This window comes from Dipodomys ordii, unplaced genomic scaffold (genome assembly GCF_000151885.1).
Source record: "Dipodomys ordii isolate 6190 unplaced genomic scaffold, Dord_2.0 Scaffold1, whole genome shotgun sequence".
NCBI lineage: Eukaryota > Metazoa > Chordata > Mammalia > Rodentia > Heteromyidae > Dipodomys > Dipodomys ordii.
The window spans coordinates 67,113,610-67,125,354 of NW_012267217.1; the positions used below are offsets into that span (position 1 = coordinate 67,113,610).

General features: G+C 55.3%; 1 protein-coding gene across 3 annotated transcripts in view; it reads left to right on the forward strand.

Moving 5' to 3' along the window:
* Ube2f (ubiquitin-conjugating enzyme E2F (putative)) overlaps nt 1–8,783 on the forward strand; it is a 40,472-nt gene extending 31,689 nt beyond the window's left edge. Inside the window, exons 6-11 of one of the 3 annotated variants that reach the window (XR_001174851.1) lie at nt 68–138; nt 1,129–1,186; nt 2,657–2,689; nt 4,967–5,029; nt 7,557–8,144; nt 8,219–8,783. Coding sequence is in view for 1 of the 3 variants with exons in the window: in XM_013011255.1 (XP_012866709.1) it covers nt 68–138; nt 1,129–1,186; nt 2,657–2,689; nt 4,967–5,029; nt 7,557–7,607 (276 nt within the window). In the remaining 2 variants the exon portion in view is untranslated. Of the gene's footprint in view, nt 1–67; nt 139–1,128; nt 1,187–2,656; nt 2,690–4,966; nt 5,030–7,556 lie in introns of all 3 variants that reach the window. The other 2 variants (XR_001174850.1, XM_013011255.1) reach the window with 2 other exon arrangements.
* Nucleotides 8,784–11,745: the final 2,962 nt, after the last annotated feature.

Below are 11,745 nucleotides of genomic sequence, written 5' to 3' on the forward strand. Positions count from 1 at the left end.
TGTGTGTGTGTGTGTGTAAAGGCGCTCTGTGCACAGACACTCATCCTGACCTCTCTCTGTGTTGCAGCCTCCCAAAGTGAAATGTCTGACCAAGATCTGGCACCCTAACATCACAGAGACAGGGGAGATATGTCTGAGGTGAGTGTCCCTCCCTCCTGCGCTCATGAGGCCTGGCCACTTTGGTAAAGTTGGAGTAGCACCCCACCCCTACCCCCCTGCAGTCTAGAGCTCTGTTCCCTGGAGTCCAAGTGTCCAGGTCCAACATGAGGAGCTGGAGAAGCACACACCGCTCCTCTGTGGCCACGTCCTCTCCAAGCTGTGCATTTATCTGCTAATGATCTCCCTTTTGGGTTTTTTTCCCCCTTCCCTTTCTTTTTTTCTTTTCATTCCTACCTGGACGCAGCTTCTGTGCTCAGGGCTCAGTGGCACTCTACTAGTTGAACCACACCTCCATTTCTGGCTTTTTGCTGGTTAATTGGAGATAAGCCTCTGGGGTTTGTCTGCCTGAACCTCAAGCCATGATCCTCCGATCTCAGCCTTCCGAGCAGCCAGGCTCACTGGCCTGAGCCACCCAGTGTCCACCTCCTCTTGAGTTGGGTTTTTCATTTTGATAAATAATATTTTATATGATCAGAGGCCTGTAGGCATTGCACCTTTCTGCTCCTCCATTCACCTTCTGTTTTTTGAAAAACTGGGCACTAAAATGAACCAGGGACCCTCCAAGGAATCCCTCCGAGGTGGCTCAGAGGAAGCTCAGCCAAAGCTCGGGTGAGCCATTCACCCAGCTCCCTCCCCCCCTCCCCACCGCTCCACGCCAGTCAGTGCTCTTGTCATTTCCACTGTGGCTGGACTTGCTTAGAACACCCACGTCACAAAAAAGGGTGTCTGCACAAAGAAGAAGAAAAATAACAGATCACTGCCGTGCGTGTGCCTCCCTCGGAGGTGAGGTGGGGAAAGCCGTCTTCGAGCAGACAGGGAACAGAAACACTGAGGAGAAGTCAGTTTCAGAACTGCATCTCCCCTGTTCATAAACAAAGACGTGGACACTGCGGAGCCCTCGGGACCGTGCAGGGTTTGAAGCGCCCTGCCGCACACATGAGACCCGTGGCATTCTTGTGTCTGTTTCAGTTTGCTGAGAGAGCATTCTATCGATGGCACCGGCTGGGCTCCCACCAGAACGCTCAAGGTAAGCGGCATCTCTGGCACCGAGTCCCCCCCTTGCTCAGGCAGGCGGACTCCTGGGAAGGCAGTGTGCCCACGCCAGGTGTGTCCACACAGGTGGCCAGGCACACCCTTGGCCCTTGTCTCCCCAACACCCGCCACCCGGGGCCGCTCAGCCGAGCTTGGGCCCGTCCAGACCTGGTTAGATGAGGGCTGTTGGCCAGGGCTAAACACCCTCCAGGAGACAGCACGAGAGCATGCGCAGCTAGCTGTGCTGTGACCCTGTCTGAAGGACTGTCACCAAACAGGCATCTTGGGAAAACAGTGCATGAAATCTGTGGGCCTGTGTCCAGGGTCAGAATGTGCTGACCACGTGAGACCTCCTGGGCTGAGGCCTCTGCCGCAGGGGCAGCCCACCCTGACTCTCCCGCTTCTCCCCATGCCCTCAGCGCCCCCCTCTGCCCAGAAGGCGCTCCCCTCCCGCAGCCCTCTGCTGCACCCCGCAGGCCTCCCTCCAGCCTCTGCCCCCAGCAAGGAGGGCTGTGTGTGAGCCTGAGCCCCGCCACGCCCATCTGCCCAGCCCCCACCACACTGAGCCCTGGGCCGGAGCCGGGTGTGTGGATGAACGGAGGGGTGGATGATGGGAAGAAACAGAACAGGTAACTACTAGCTGAGAACACAGAGGAGTGAGGAGCAGCCTCAGAGGGGACAGGACGCCGATGGAGCGGGCGATGGAGCGGGCGCTGGGGCGGGCGATGGAGCGGGCTCGTGGTTGAGTCGCAGCCTGCCAGTCTGTGATGGAATGACACATTTTGTTTTAATGAAGTTTTCAGTCCTGGAAATGTTGTCCATCCCTTGGTTTTTGAGGTAACTAGAGCAAAACTAGAAGACTTGAGGGGGGACTAGTTTATCTACAGCCCCCAAATGCAGTTGGCATTACAAATAGCAAGTTTTGCTTTATTTTTGTTTTCTGTAATTTTTAATTTGTTTTTTGGTACCCATCCTGGGCTTGAGCTCAGGTCTCTGCGCTTTTTTTGCTCAAGGCTAGCACTCTACCACTTGAGCCACAACTCTGGCTTTGTAGTTTTTGTTTCTTTTTGGTAGATAATTGGAGATGACCGTTCTGCCTGGGGTTGGTTTTGAACTGCAGTCCTCAGTCTCAGCCTCCTGAGTGGCTAGGAGTCAGCGCCCAGCCAGCAGGCTTTGTTCTACAGGTCCTTTTCCAAAGTCTGTGGCCGGGGGGGGGGGGGGAGAGGGAAGGGGCTCTCACTGCCTGCCCCCTCCCCCGGGGGGCTGGAGGCTCCGCCAGGGCCCCGCCAGTCGCACACCTGTTCCTGAGCTTCCTGGCGTGTTGTCCTTGAAGGAAAGCGGTTTTCAGTTCCTGTCTGGAGAAGAGCGGCTGTGCTGAGGACGCGTCTGAGGCTGCGCGCTGCCTTGTTTCTGGCCATGAGCTGAGTCCACGGGAAGCTGAAAATTGTTTTCTTTCTTATTTCAGGATGTTGTTTGGGGATTAAACTCTTTATTTACTGTAAGTATGTCTATCAAAATCCCAAGGTTCCTTGGTTTTCCTGGCTGACGGTTTGAACATCACCTGAGGTGTAAACCGGGGCCACACCGTCCTTGCCGTCAGCACTGTGGATGACCAGTGGGGGGTTATTGGGGCGGAGGGGGAGCAGAGCCCCGCTTGTGCCCCACCAGCTGCCCACCGGTGCTGCTTGCCCGCCGGCCTGTGCCCTGGGTGCGGCCGCGGGTCCTGTGAAGCCTCAGGGTTGTTCTGTACCAGGCTCTGTAGGGCAGGAAGGGGCTATTACTTTGGTGAGAGGTTTTTTTTGTTTGGTTGTTTGAGCTTTTTTGCGTGCTGATGCTCTACCATTTGAGCCCCAGCTCTACTTCTTGCTTTTTGGTGGTTGGTGGTTGGTAAGAGTTTCACAGACTTTCCTGCCTGGGTTGGCTTCCAACTGCAGTCCTCACATCTCAGCCTCTCTGAGTGGCTAGGAGGACGGGCGTGGGGGGGTGAGAGCCACTGGCCACCTGGCTGAGAGTTTTTAAAGAACTAAGCTTCAGGGAGCTGGCCGTGAATCAGAAAGCCTGCCTGCCCTGCAGTCCCTGGGAGACGCCTCTCCCTCTCCCTCCCTGAGTGCGGGGCTAACCGGAGTCTCTGCCTTTGCATTGTCATTTGGACTGTCTGGGTGGCACCTGCCCACCAGCCAAGAAAGCCACACTTCAGCGGCTTCTGGCTCTCCCGGCCCCAGGGGTGGACGCTAAGGGGTTGGGGTGGGGGGCAGTGGTGGTGGCTTGGTTTGGTGTGGGCTTGCGGGCCTGGGCTGATGGGTGGAGTGAGTCTGGACGTCCCAGGGCAGAGCCAGCAGCCACCGCTCTGCCCTGCTGAGCCTGGGTGGCCTCTGTTTGTCCCTGAGGGCCAGCCGCGTCTGCAGCATGGTGGAGGAGCCTTCCGGAGCCTGGCTGTGCACCCCAGCTTTCTCCACAACCATGCGTGGGTTTTGACCGCCACTGGCTACTGGTGGATGAATGGGGAGAGGTGACTCTGGGCTTCTTTTGTTTGGGGGTGTCTGGTGCCCCAAAGCTTACCAATCCCTAGGGCAAGTCAGAGGTTCCAGTTAAGTCTGCAGTGGGTATTGCAATCCATATGTCCGCTTGAGGGCAGGCATATGGTAAAGAAGATAAGGAACATAAAGTCGTGTGAGCTATGCTAGGTATTGCATGGTATCAGGACTGGAACTCAGGGCCTCTCAGCTTCATTGCTCAGGGCTGGTGCTCTATCACTTGAGCCACACCTCCAGTCCAGCATTTTGCTGGTTAATTGGAGATGGAGTCTTTAAACTTCTTGTGTCTAGGCTGCCGTGTACCTTGCTCCTCCAGGCCTTAGCTTCCTGGTAGCTGGGATGACAGGTGTGAGCCACGGTGCTGTACTTGGTGACTTTGCCAATTTCTAAGAGTTGCCGTGAGATTTTTCCAACTGTGAATGAATACAGATTTAGTTTGTCTTCGCTGTGTCTGTGATGTCCGTCCCACCTGAGTGTCCTTCCAAGTGCGTACTCCAGTCCCCAGAGGTCGTGAGGTTTCTGGAGTCCCTGGAGGTCGTGAGGTTTCTGGAGTCCCTGGAGGCAGTGAGGTTTCTGGAGTCCCCGGAGGGCGTGAGGGTTTCTGGAGTCCCCGGAGGTCGTGAGGTTTCTGGAGTCCCCGGAGGTCGTGAGGTTTCCCGGGAGAGCAGGGTTGCCTGCAGGCGTCGCAGCGCCACCGCTGAAGACATTCGCACCCTGCAGGCACGAGTCGCAGGGGCCTGGCTGTCCGGCAGGACTGGCAGGCAGGCAGGCAGGCAGGCAGGGGTGGCCTCCCGAGGGGGACGGGACCGAGGCACCTCGAGGTGCTGCCCTGATGCATCCCCAGGGGCTGTCTGTGAAGAGAGTCAGAAGATGGGGAGAGCCAGTCAAGACCAGAAGAGAGCACACCCAGGTGCAGAGTGTGGAGTGCTCACAGGAGGGGAAAGTCTTGCTTTGATGACTTTTATTTGGAAGTACTCCCGAGTGCCAACCATGGATCAAATTGGGTCGCTGCTGTGCTGCAGCGCCGCCAGAACTTTGATAGAGACTCGTAAAGCACTCCTGGCTTCTCTGGTCATGAGTCTCCCTTCCGCTCTGAAAACATGCCGGCAGTACTCTCGCTTACATCAAAGTTACTTACGTTCTGAGAGGAACCACAATTTCTGTTGCTGCCTTTTGTAAAATGAAAACTTAGCCAGAAATGGATGTTCTTCCTGGGCTTACCTGGGTTTCTCTTTTTAAAGGATCTTCTGAACTTTGACGACCCACTGAACATCGAAGCTGCAGAGCATCACCTGCGGGACAAGGTGAGCGAGCAGCGAGCGAGCAGTGGCTCACTGGGGAGCCAGGGCTTTAAGCAGCTTGCACACACGTGCTCCAGGGTGGTGTGCTCTGAACAGTCACAGAGAAGTGCTTCTCGTAAAACGCAGCTGAGTAACTGAAACGAGGCAATTACTCGTCTGCCTTATAAACGGTAGCAGAGGGCTGGCCGTGCAGCCCACAGGCCACTGTGCTTGTCACAGCGTGTGTGAGACACCTGGCTCTGGCCCCAGCCTGCAGATACACCAAACAAACCCCCACAGTGGCCCAGGGAGCGGGGAGGGAAGGAAGTGTGGCGTCCGGCCTCCGGTGCAACCCTCTGGATCTTTAGTTCCCTTTCTCATGACGGTTACTGACCTTCCCTCCAGAGTCAGTGCTGAGGTCCACTCATTCATCAGCCCTTCGCTTCGTGATGAGCACTCAGGTTTTTCCCACAGGATGACTTCCCGCTACACACAGTAATTCCGCAAATACCTCTTGTAGGTGCACCCTTCAATCCTGGTGCATTTGTTCTAGAGGAGTCTCTGGGCCAGAGAGGATGCAGCTGTTTGAGCAGCTTTTGGTGTGTGCTTTCTCCGCTGGGCTGCAGGAGAAGCCCCTTGCATGCCACCAGGCTTCTGTGCCCTCCCTGGGGATGGACACTAGTGCTCTGCCTTCTGAATCTGCACAGATTGTAGGCCATTATTTAGACATGCATTCACTGCCAGTAACTTGGCTCTTGGAGCCATTCTCACATGGGACCGCTTGGGTTTCATTTGAATGTTTCAGAGTGTGTTGGGGGATGAGCCTGTGCACAGTCAGTCACTTTCACACTGCTGTGTGCAGAGCTCTGTCTTGCTAACTTCAAGTGAGTCCGGGTGTCTCCAGTAAAATGCCTATTTCAAGAAGACAAACAGGGTAGAAAATGCTCATGCCTGTGATTCTACTCAGGAAGCAGAGCTCTAGAAGGTGGAGGTTTGAAACCAACACAGGCAGAAAAGTCCACAAGACTCCATCTCCAAAATAACCGGCAAAAAGCAGAGCTAGCAGCATGGCTCAAAGGACAGAGTGCCAGCAAAACAAGCAAACTCAAGGCCCTGACTCAAATACTGATACTGGCAAAAATAAAAATAAGTAGGCAAACAGCCAGGCACCAGCGGCTCACACCTCTGATCCTAGCTACTTAGGTGGCTGAGACATGAAGGTTCATTATTCAAGACCAGCCTGGGCAGAAAAGTCTCAGACTCCATTTCCAAAATAAGTAGCAAAAAGTAGAGCCAGAAGCATGGCTTACCTAGTAGAGTGCCAGCCTGGCAAGCACCAGGCCCTGGGTTCAATCACTAGTATGAACAACGCAGAAGAAGCAGCAGAGGAGAAGAAGGAAAGAAGAAAAGCAATCAGGGAACCTATGTGGCCCTGGCAGTATGAGCGGAAGTGAGGGCAGAGGGCCGGAACACACCTAGTCCTGTGGCCTGGGAGCTGGGCTTCACCAACTGAGCTGCGCAGGCCGCTTCCCATCAGCCTCAGGTCTGCCAGGTGTGTGCTCTGGGGCCTGAGCTGTAGTGCTGGCTCCTGTGAGCAGGCGGACTGCCTGCCTGGAGGCTGTGGATGTGACCTTTGGATATTTTGCTGCAGGGCAGTTAGTTTCCATAAAGCCCAACCCCTGTTCAGTGCACGCGCGTGCACACCCACACACCACCCCCCCTCCCTCCTTGTGGGTGAACAGCTTGCGTGGGAACTTTCTACACAGTGTCTCCCCCCCCCACACACACACACTGCAGCACCCCCCCACCCCCAGCTTGCAAACCCGGCACGGATCCGAGTTCGGCAGGGTCTGCGTTAACTCAGGGTGGCAGGAGGCGTGCCTGAGGCAGAGATGGCAGAGGCCTTGGTGCGTGGGCTCAGCCCAGCAGAGCAGCCCCCGGCCCTGAGCCCAGCCTGCGCCTCCATGGTGGGGCGTGGGCCGAGTGGACGCGGCCAGCAGGTGGGGGCTGTGGCCCGGAAGGACTGACAGCTGCCCGAGCCGCTCCCTGTGGGGCAGCTGCACAGTGAGAGGATCGGGAGCTCCAGACACTCAGGCTCAGTCCTGTGATCATGTGCCTCCTGGCCTCCAGAACTTTCCTTCCCTGCTGGTCTGGTGGAGTCGCGGGTTCCTGCTGTCTGTGGCCTGGCTGGCCTCTGGGTGGTCTGCGCGAGGTCGGAGCTGTAAGACACAAGTCCTTCTCCCAGACGGGGGCCGTGGCTGCCTGAGCTGGGGCAGCGGCACGCTGCAGTTGGGCAGGGTCCAGGCAGGGTCTGGGGAAGCTAGATTGGAAAGCGGGGTCTCTGTAGTCAGAAGCCTGGGGTCCCTGGGCATTCCTTCCACGCTTGCCAAGTGAGCCTCCGCCGCCCGCGCCGCCTGTCGCCTACGCTCGCAGTGGAGTCGCGGGGATGTGACATTGGACCCAGCCGTCTCCGGCCATTCTGTCACCCCGTGGTGACACACCAGTCCTCGCGCGGAGCCCTCACTCCCTCTCCCACCCTCTCCCTCCACAGGAGGACTTCCGGAGTAAAGTGGACGACTACATCAAGCGTTACGCCAGATGATAGGAGGAGAGGATTGCGGGCCCGTGGACTGTGTCACAGCTCGTGTCTAATGCGGAACAGCACGAGGTAGCCCTGCTCCCGTCCTCACACTCCCTCTGCCCACGGGGTCGCCCCAGGCCTGTGACCACGTTGTCCCGAAGACGACCGTCCTCCTGACTCCAACTGTAGATGGCGGATGAACACAAATACAGCAAGAAAGCCTTTGGGCCTCTAGAGAGCTGTCTGCTTCCCTTACCATGTTTACTCCTGAAGCTGTGCTGTCTAGGCTGCCTGCGAGACTTCTCAGAAGTTGTCATGAGCTCAACCCTGAGGCTAGCGCTTGCTTCCCCTTCCCAACCGAACCGGTCCCTGCACAAGTGATGTAATGATGTGTTCAGTGTAACTCGCAGATTGGCAATAAGAAACCCGCTGCAAACTGAGATTGGATGCACATTCTCTTAGCTTCCTCCATGAAGGTTGGCCCTGCCTAGATGTGAAGCTTCCCAGAATGCATTGCCATTCACTGTAGATCTTACTGAAATGCGTATTTTATTTAATGTAAGTATATTTTGGAACAGATTTGTAATTTGTACAATTGAATGCTTTAATTATTTTTTTCTATTCTCATTTAGTTTGTATTTTCATTGTATAGAGCAGACACAAGCAACTCTTGAAGAGAAATACAAAGAAACTGAAAGACACATTAGTCATTCTCTCCGAGTGCAGCAGAAGGCAGCCCCTAAACAGCTGCTGCTCTCATGTCCAGATGTGGCGAGGATGTTTTGGAGCCCTTGGAAGCTAGATCTGGATGATAAAAATAAAAGGCAGGGCTTGGGGCTCAGGCCAGCCGGGGTTGGGGGTCCTGCGGTGGGCATGAGCGTGGGCCTGTGGCTGCCTATCAGAGCCTCAGAGCCCTGTCCTGCAAGAGACAGGAGGCGCCTTGGGAGACCGCCCCGTGTCTGATGCCACGAGACTGAGCTGTGGCCATCCCGAGTTGGCTGGGTGTCAGGCCCTGGGAGCAAGCCCCTCCCCGCCCCCCAGCCATGGAGGGCCAGGCGCCAGGCCCAGCATGTGCCATGCGTGGTCAGGTTGATACGCTTCAGAGGAAGAGCCTTGAAGAGAGGAAGTGGATTGTTCTGGCATTTAGACATTTGAGCCAGTGAAATCAAATGCAAAATAAATGTCTGTCTGGTTTCATTTGCTGCCTGCCTGACACTCAGATTTTACTGCCAGTCTCTCTGCACCTCTGCAGTCCCCTCCCCCCCCCCGCCTGACACTCAGATTTAACTGCCAGTCTCTCTGCACCTCTGCAGTCCCTCCCTTACTCTCCCCCCTCCCCCCCATCTGCCTGACACTCAGATTTAACTGCCAGTCTCCCTAGACCTCTGCAGCCCTGTCTGCTATCCGCTGGGTCCAGCTTGCTTTTCTTAGTTTATACAGTCTCTGTCTATGAGACTTACCTGACTTGGAGACTCAGCAGGTGAGGAGGGTAGACTAGGCTTTCCTGGTTGGCGTGAGGAGTGGTGTCCGTTGGACCTAAGGGTGACCCACTGGCAGGCCTCGCACCGGGTTCAGTGGAGTGGCAGCATCTCAGTGTAATGAGTTTTCCATCCCATTGCTGGTGTCATTTAGAATTCACGGCCAGGCTCCATAACAGCCCAGGAGCCTGCAGCTGTGCGCCCATAGGTCTGACACCAGTGTATGGCAAGCCCCAGCAGAGTTGACAGGGCTGCCTGGCTGGCGGCGTCAGGGTGCTGGAGCTGTGGGCACGTGTGCTGAGTGTGATGGGCAGCAGGCAGTGCCCGCTGCACCACCCTGAGTCACAGTGTGCATGAGGACGCTGATCTCCAGACGCCTCACAGCAGGAAAAGGTCTTGTCAGAGATGGCACCCTTGGCCAAGAGTTTCCAGATAGATCTTCCCATTCTGTGAGTGCAGACCCTTCCAAGAGCACTGAGACGCTGCTGTGGATGAGCCGCTGGCGCTCAGCCCCTGCGGCCCTCAGGCGTGATCTTCAGACCTGTTGGCTCTGCTGGTGTCCCGTCCATCCCCCCCCCCCCCCCCCCGCGCCCAGGCCAAAGCACTTTCTGCATGATCTCAAAATCTGGGCTTTGGACTCATTGTTGATTTTTGTTTTGGTGCTGGTACTGGGCATGAACTTGGGCCTTGGGTGCTGTCTCAGCTTTTTTGCTTAAGGCTGGTGCTTGATCCACAGCTACCTTTCTGGCTATTGGCTGGTATAGTGGAGATAAGAGTCTCATGAAGTAGCTTTACCTGTGATCCACATATCAGCCTCCTGAGTTGCTAGAATTACAGGCGTGAACCTAGGGAACTCAATGGACGCATGGATTTTTAACTTTATTGTATTTTATTGTAAGGGTGATATACAGAGAAGGGTTCATTGATTTTCCACCACCAAATTCAGAGCTGGAGTTCTCCCAGCAAGTCCACTGGTTTCGGTCTGTATCAGGGCCAGGTGGAGAGGACAGGGCTGCTCCCGGCTGGAGAGACGCGGGGCCTTGCACAGCCTGCAGGGATAAGTGCTTGCCAAGCAGGCGCCTGTTCTGAGTGAGCAGCCACCGTGGCTTGGCCCCTGCGTGGGGTCTGGGGAGCATCGGGCCGTGGGTGGCGGCAGGTGTGCCAGGAGGCCTTTGTCTGAATCTTCACCACATTCTCTGGCCTCACTGCAGCTGCTGACAGCCCCTGTGTGACGCTGGCAGGTCAGTGATCTCAAACCAGCCACTTACATTGTCACACATCTTACACTGTCCTCGGCCTCAGTAAACCTGTGCCCTTCCCCGTCCCACAGGGCTTTGACCTCAGTGCGTCCGTGAGGAGCCCTGGACGCAGAAGCGCAGGCAGGGTCCGGTGACTTGAATCTGCTGTGCTTACCATGTGCCTTGCAGGACTGAACAGTGGTGTGTGGCAGCTGCAGCTGAGGAAGAGTCCGCAGCATGAGCAGCTGAGAGACGTCTGAAGAACTGGTTGCTGCTGTGGTTGGCAGTACTAGGGTTTGAACTCAGGGTCTTTCACTTGCTGTATGAGTGCTCTGCCACTTGAGCCACGCCCCCAGCCCTTTTTGCTTATAGTTATTCTAATAGGTGCTATGTATCAATGCCCAGGCCCACCTGGACCATGATCCTCCTATTTATGTTCCCTGTGTAGCAGGAGTGACAGGCATGCTCTATGTAGCCCAGCTTTTATTGCTCAGCTTGGGTTCTCAAGAACTTTTGGCGCCAATTGGCCTTAAACCATGATGCTCCTGGTCTTTGCCTCCCAAGTAGTGAGGATTGCAGGCATGAGCCACTGTGCCTGGCATGATTGTTGTTTCCATGAGTATCAAGACAGTTAGGTAAAGGAAACAAATGTCTTTTCAGCAAATGTTGCTGGGATGCCCTGAATTTGGACTCCTGATTCAAGTTGTGTTATCAGATTTACTAAGACCTATGTGTAAAAGCTACAAGTACAGCCGGGAGCCAGTGGCTCATGCATGTCATCCTAGCTACTCAAGAGGCTGAGATCTGAGGATCACGGTTCAAAGCCAGCCCAGGCAGGAAAGTCCGTGAAATTCTTATCTCCAATAAACTACCAGAAAACCGAAGTGGTGCTGTAGGCCAAGTGGTAGACCGCTAGCTTTGAGCTGAAGAGTGCAGGGACAGCGGTCAGGCCAGAGTTCAAGTCCCACACCACCAACAACAAAAAAAGCTACAAGTACAAAACTAGGGAAACCATAAGAGCAAGGCGTCTATAGTCATGAGTTAGGCAAAATACTTTTAGATATGATAGCACAAGTCTACGGCCATGCCACCCTGAATGCCCCCGATCTCGTCTGATCTGGGAAGCCAAGCAGGGTCGGGCCTGGTTAGTACTTGGATGGGAGATATGATAGCACAATACAGACAAAAAATGAGCAAATCCTGGACTACAACAAACTTCACAATTGCGTGCTTCAGGGGATACCAGCAAGAAGGTGAAAAGACAACAGGGGCACCCTTTTCAGATTACACCCAGTGCAGGTCCAGTGCCTGGCATAGAAACATAGCCAGTGCTGGAGGCGCACACCTGTAATCCTCACTACTCAGGAGGCTGGGATCTGAGGACTGTATTTCACAGCTAGCTGAGGCAGGAACGCTCATGACACTTACCGCCAGTGAACCACC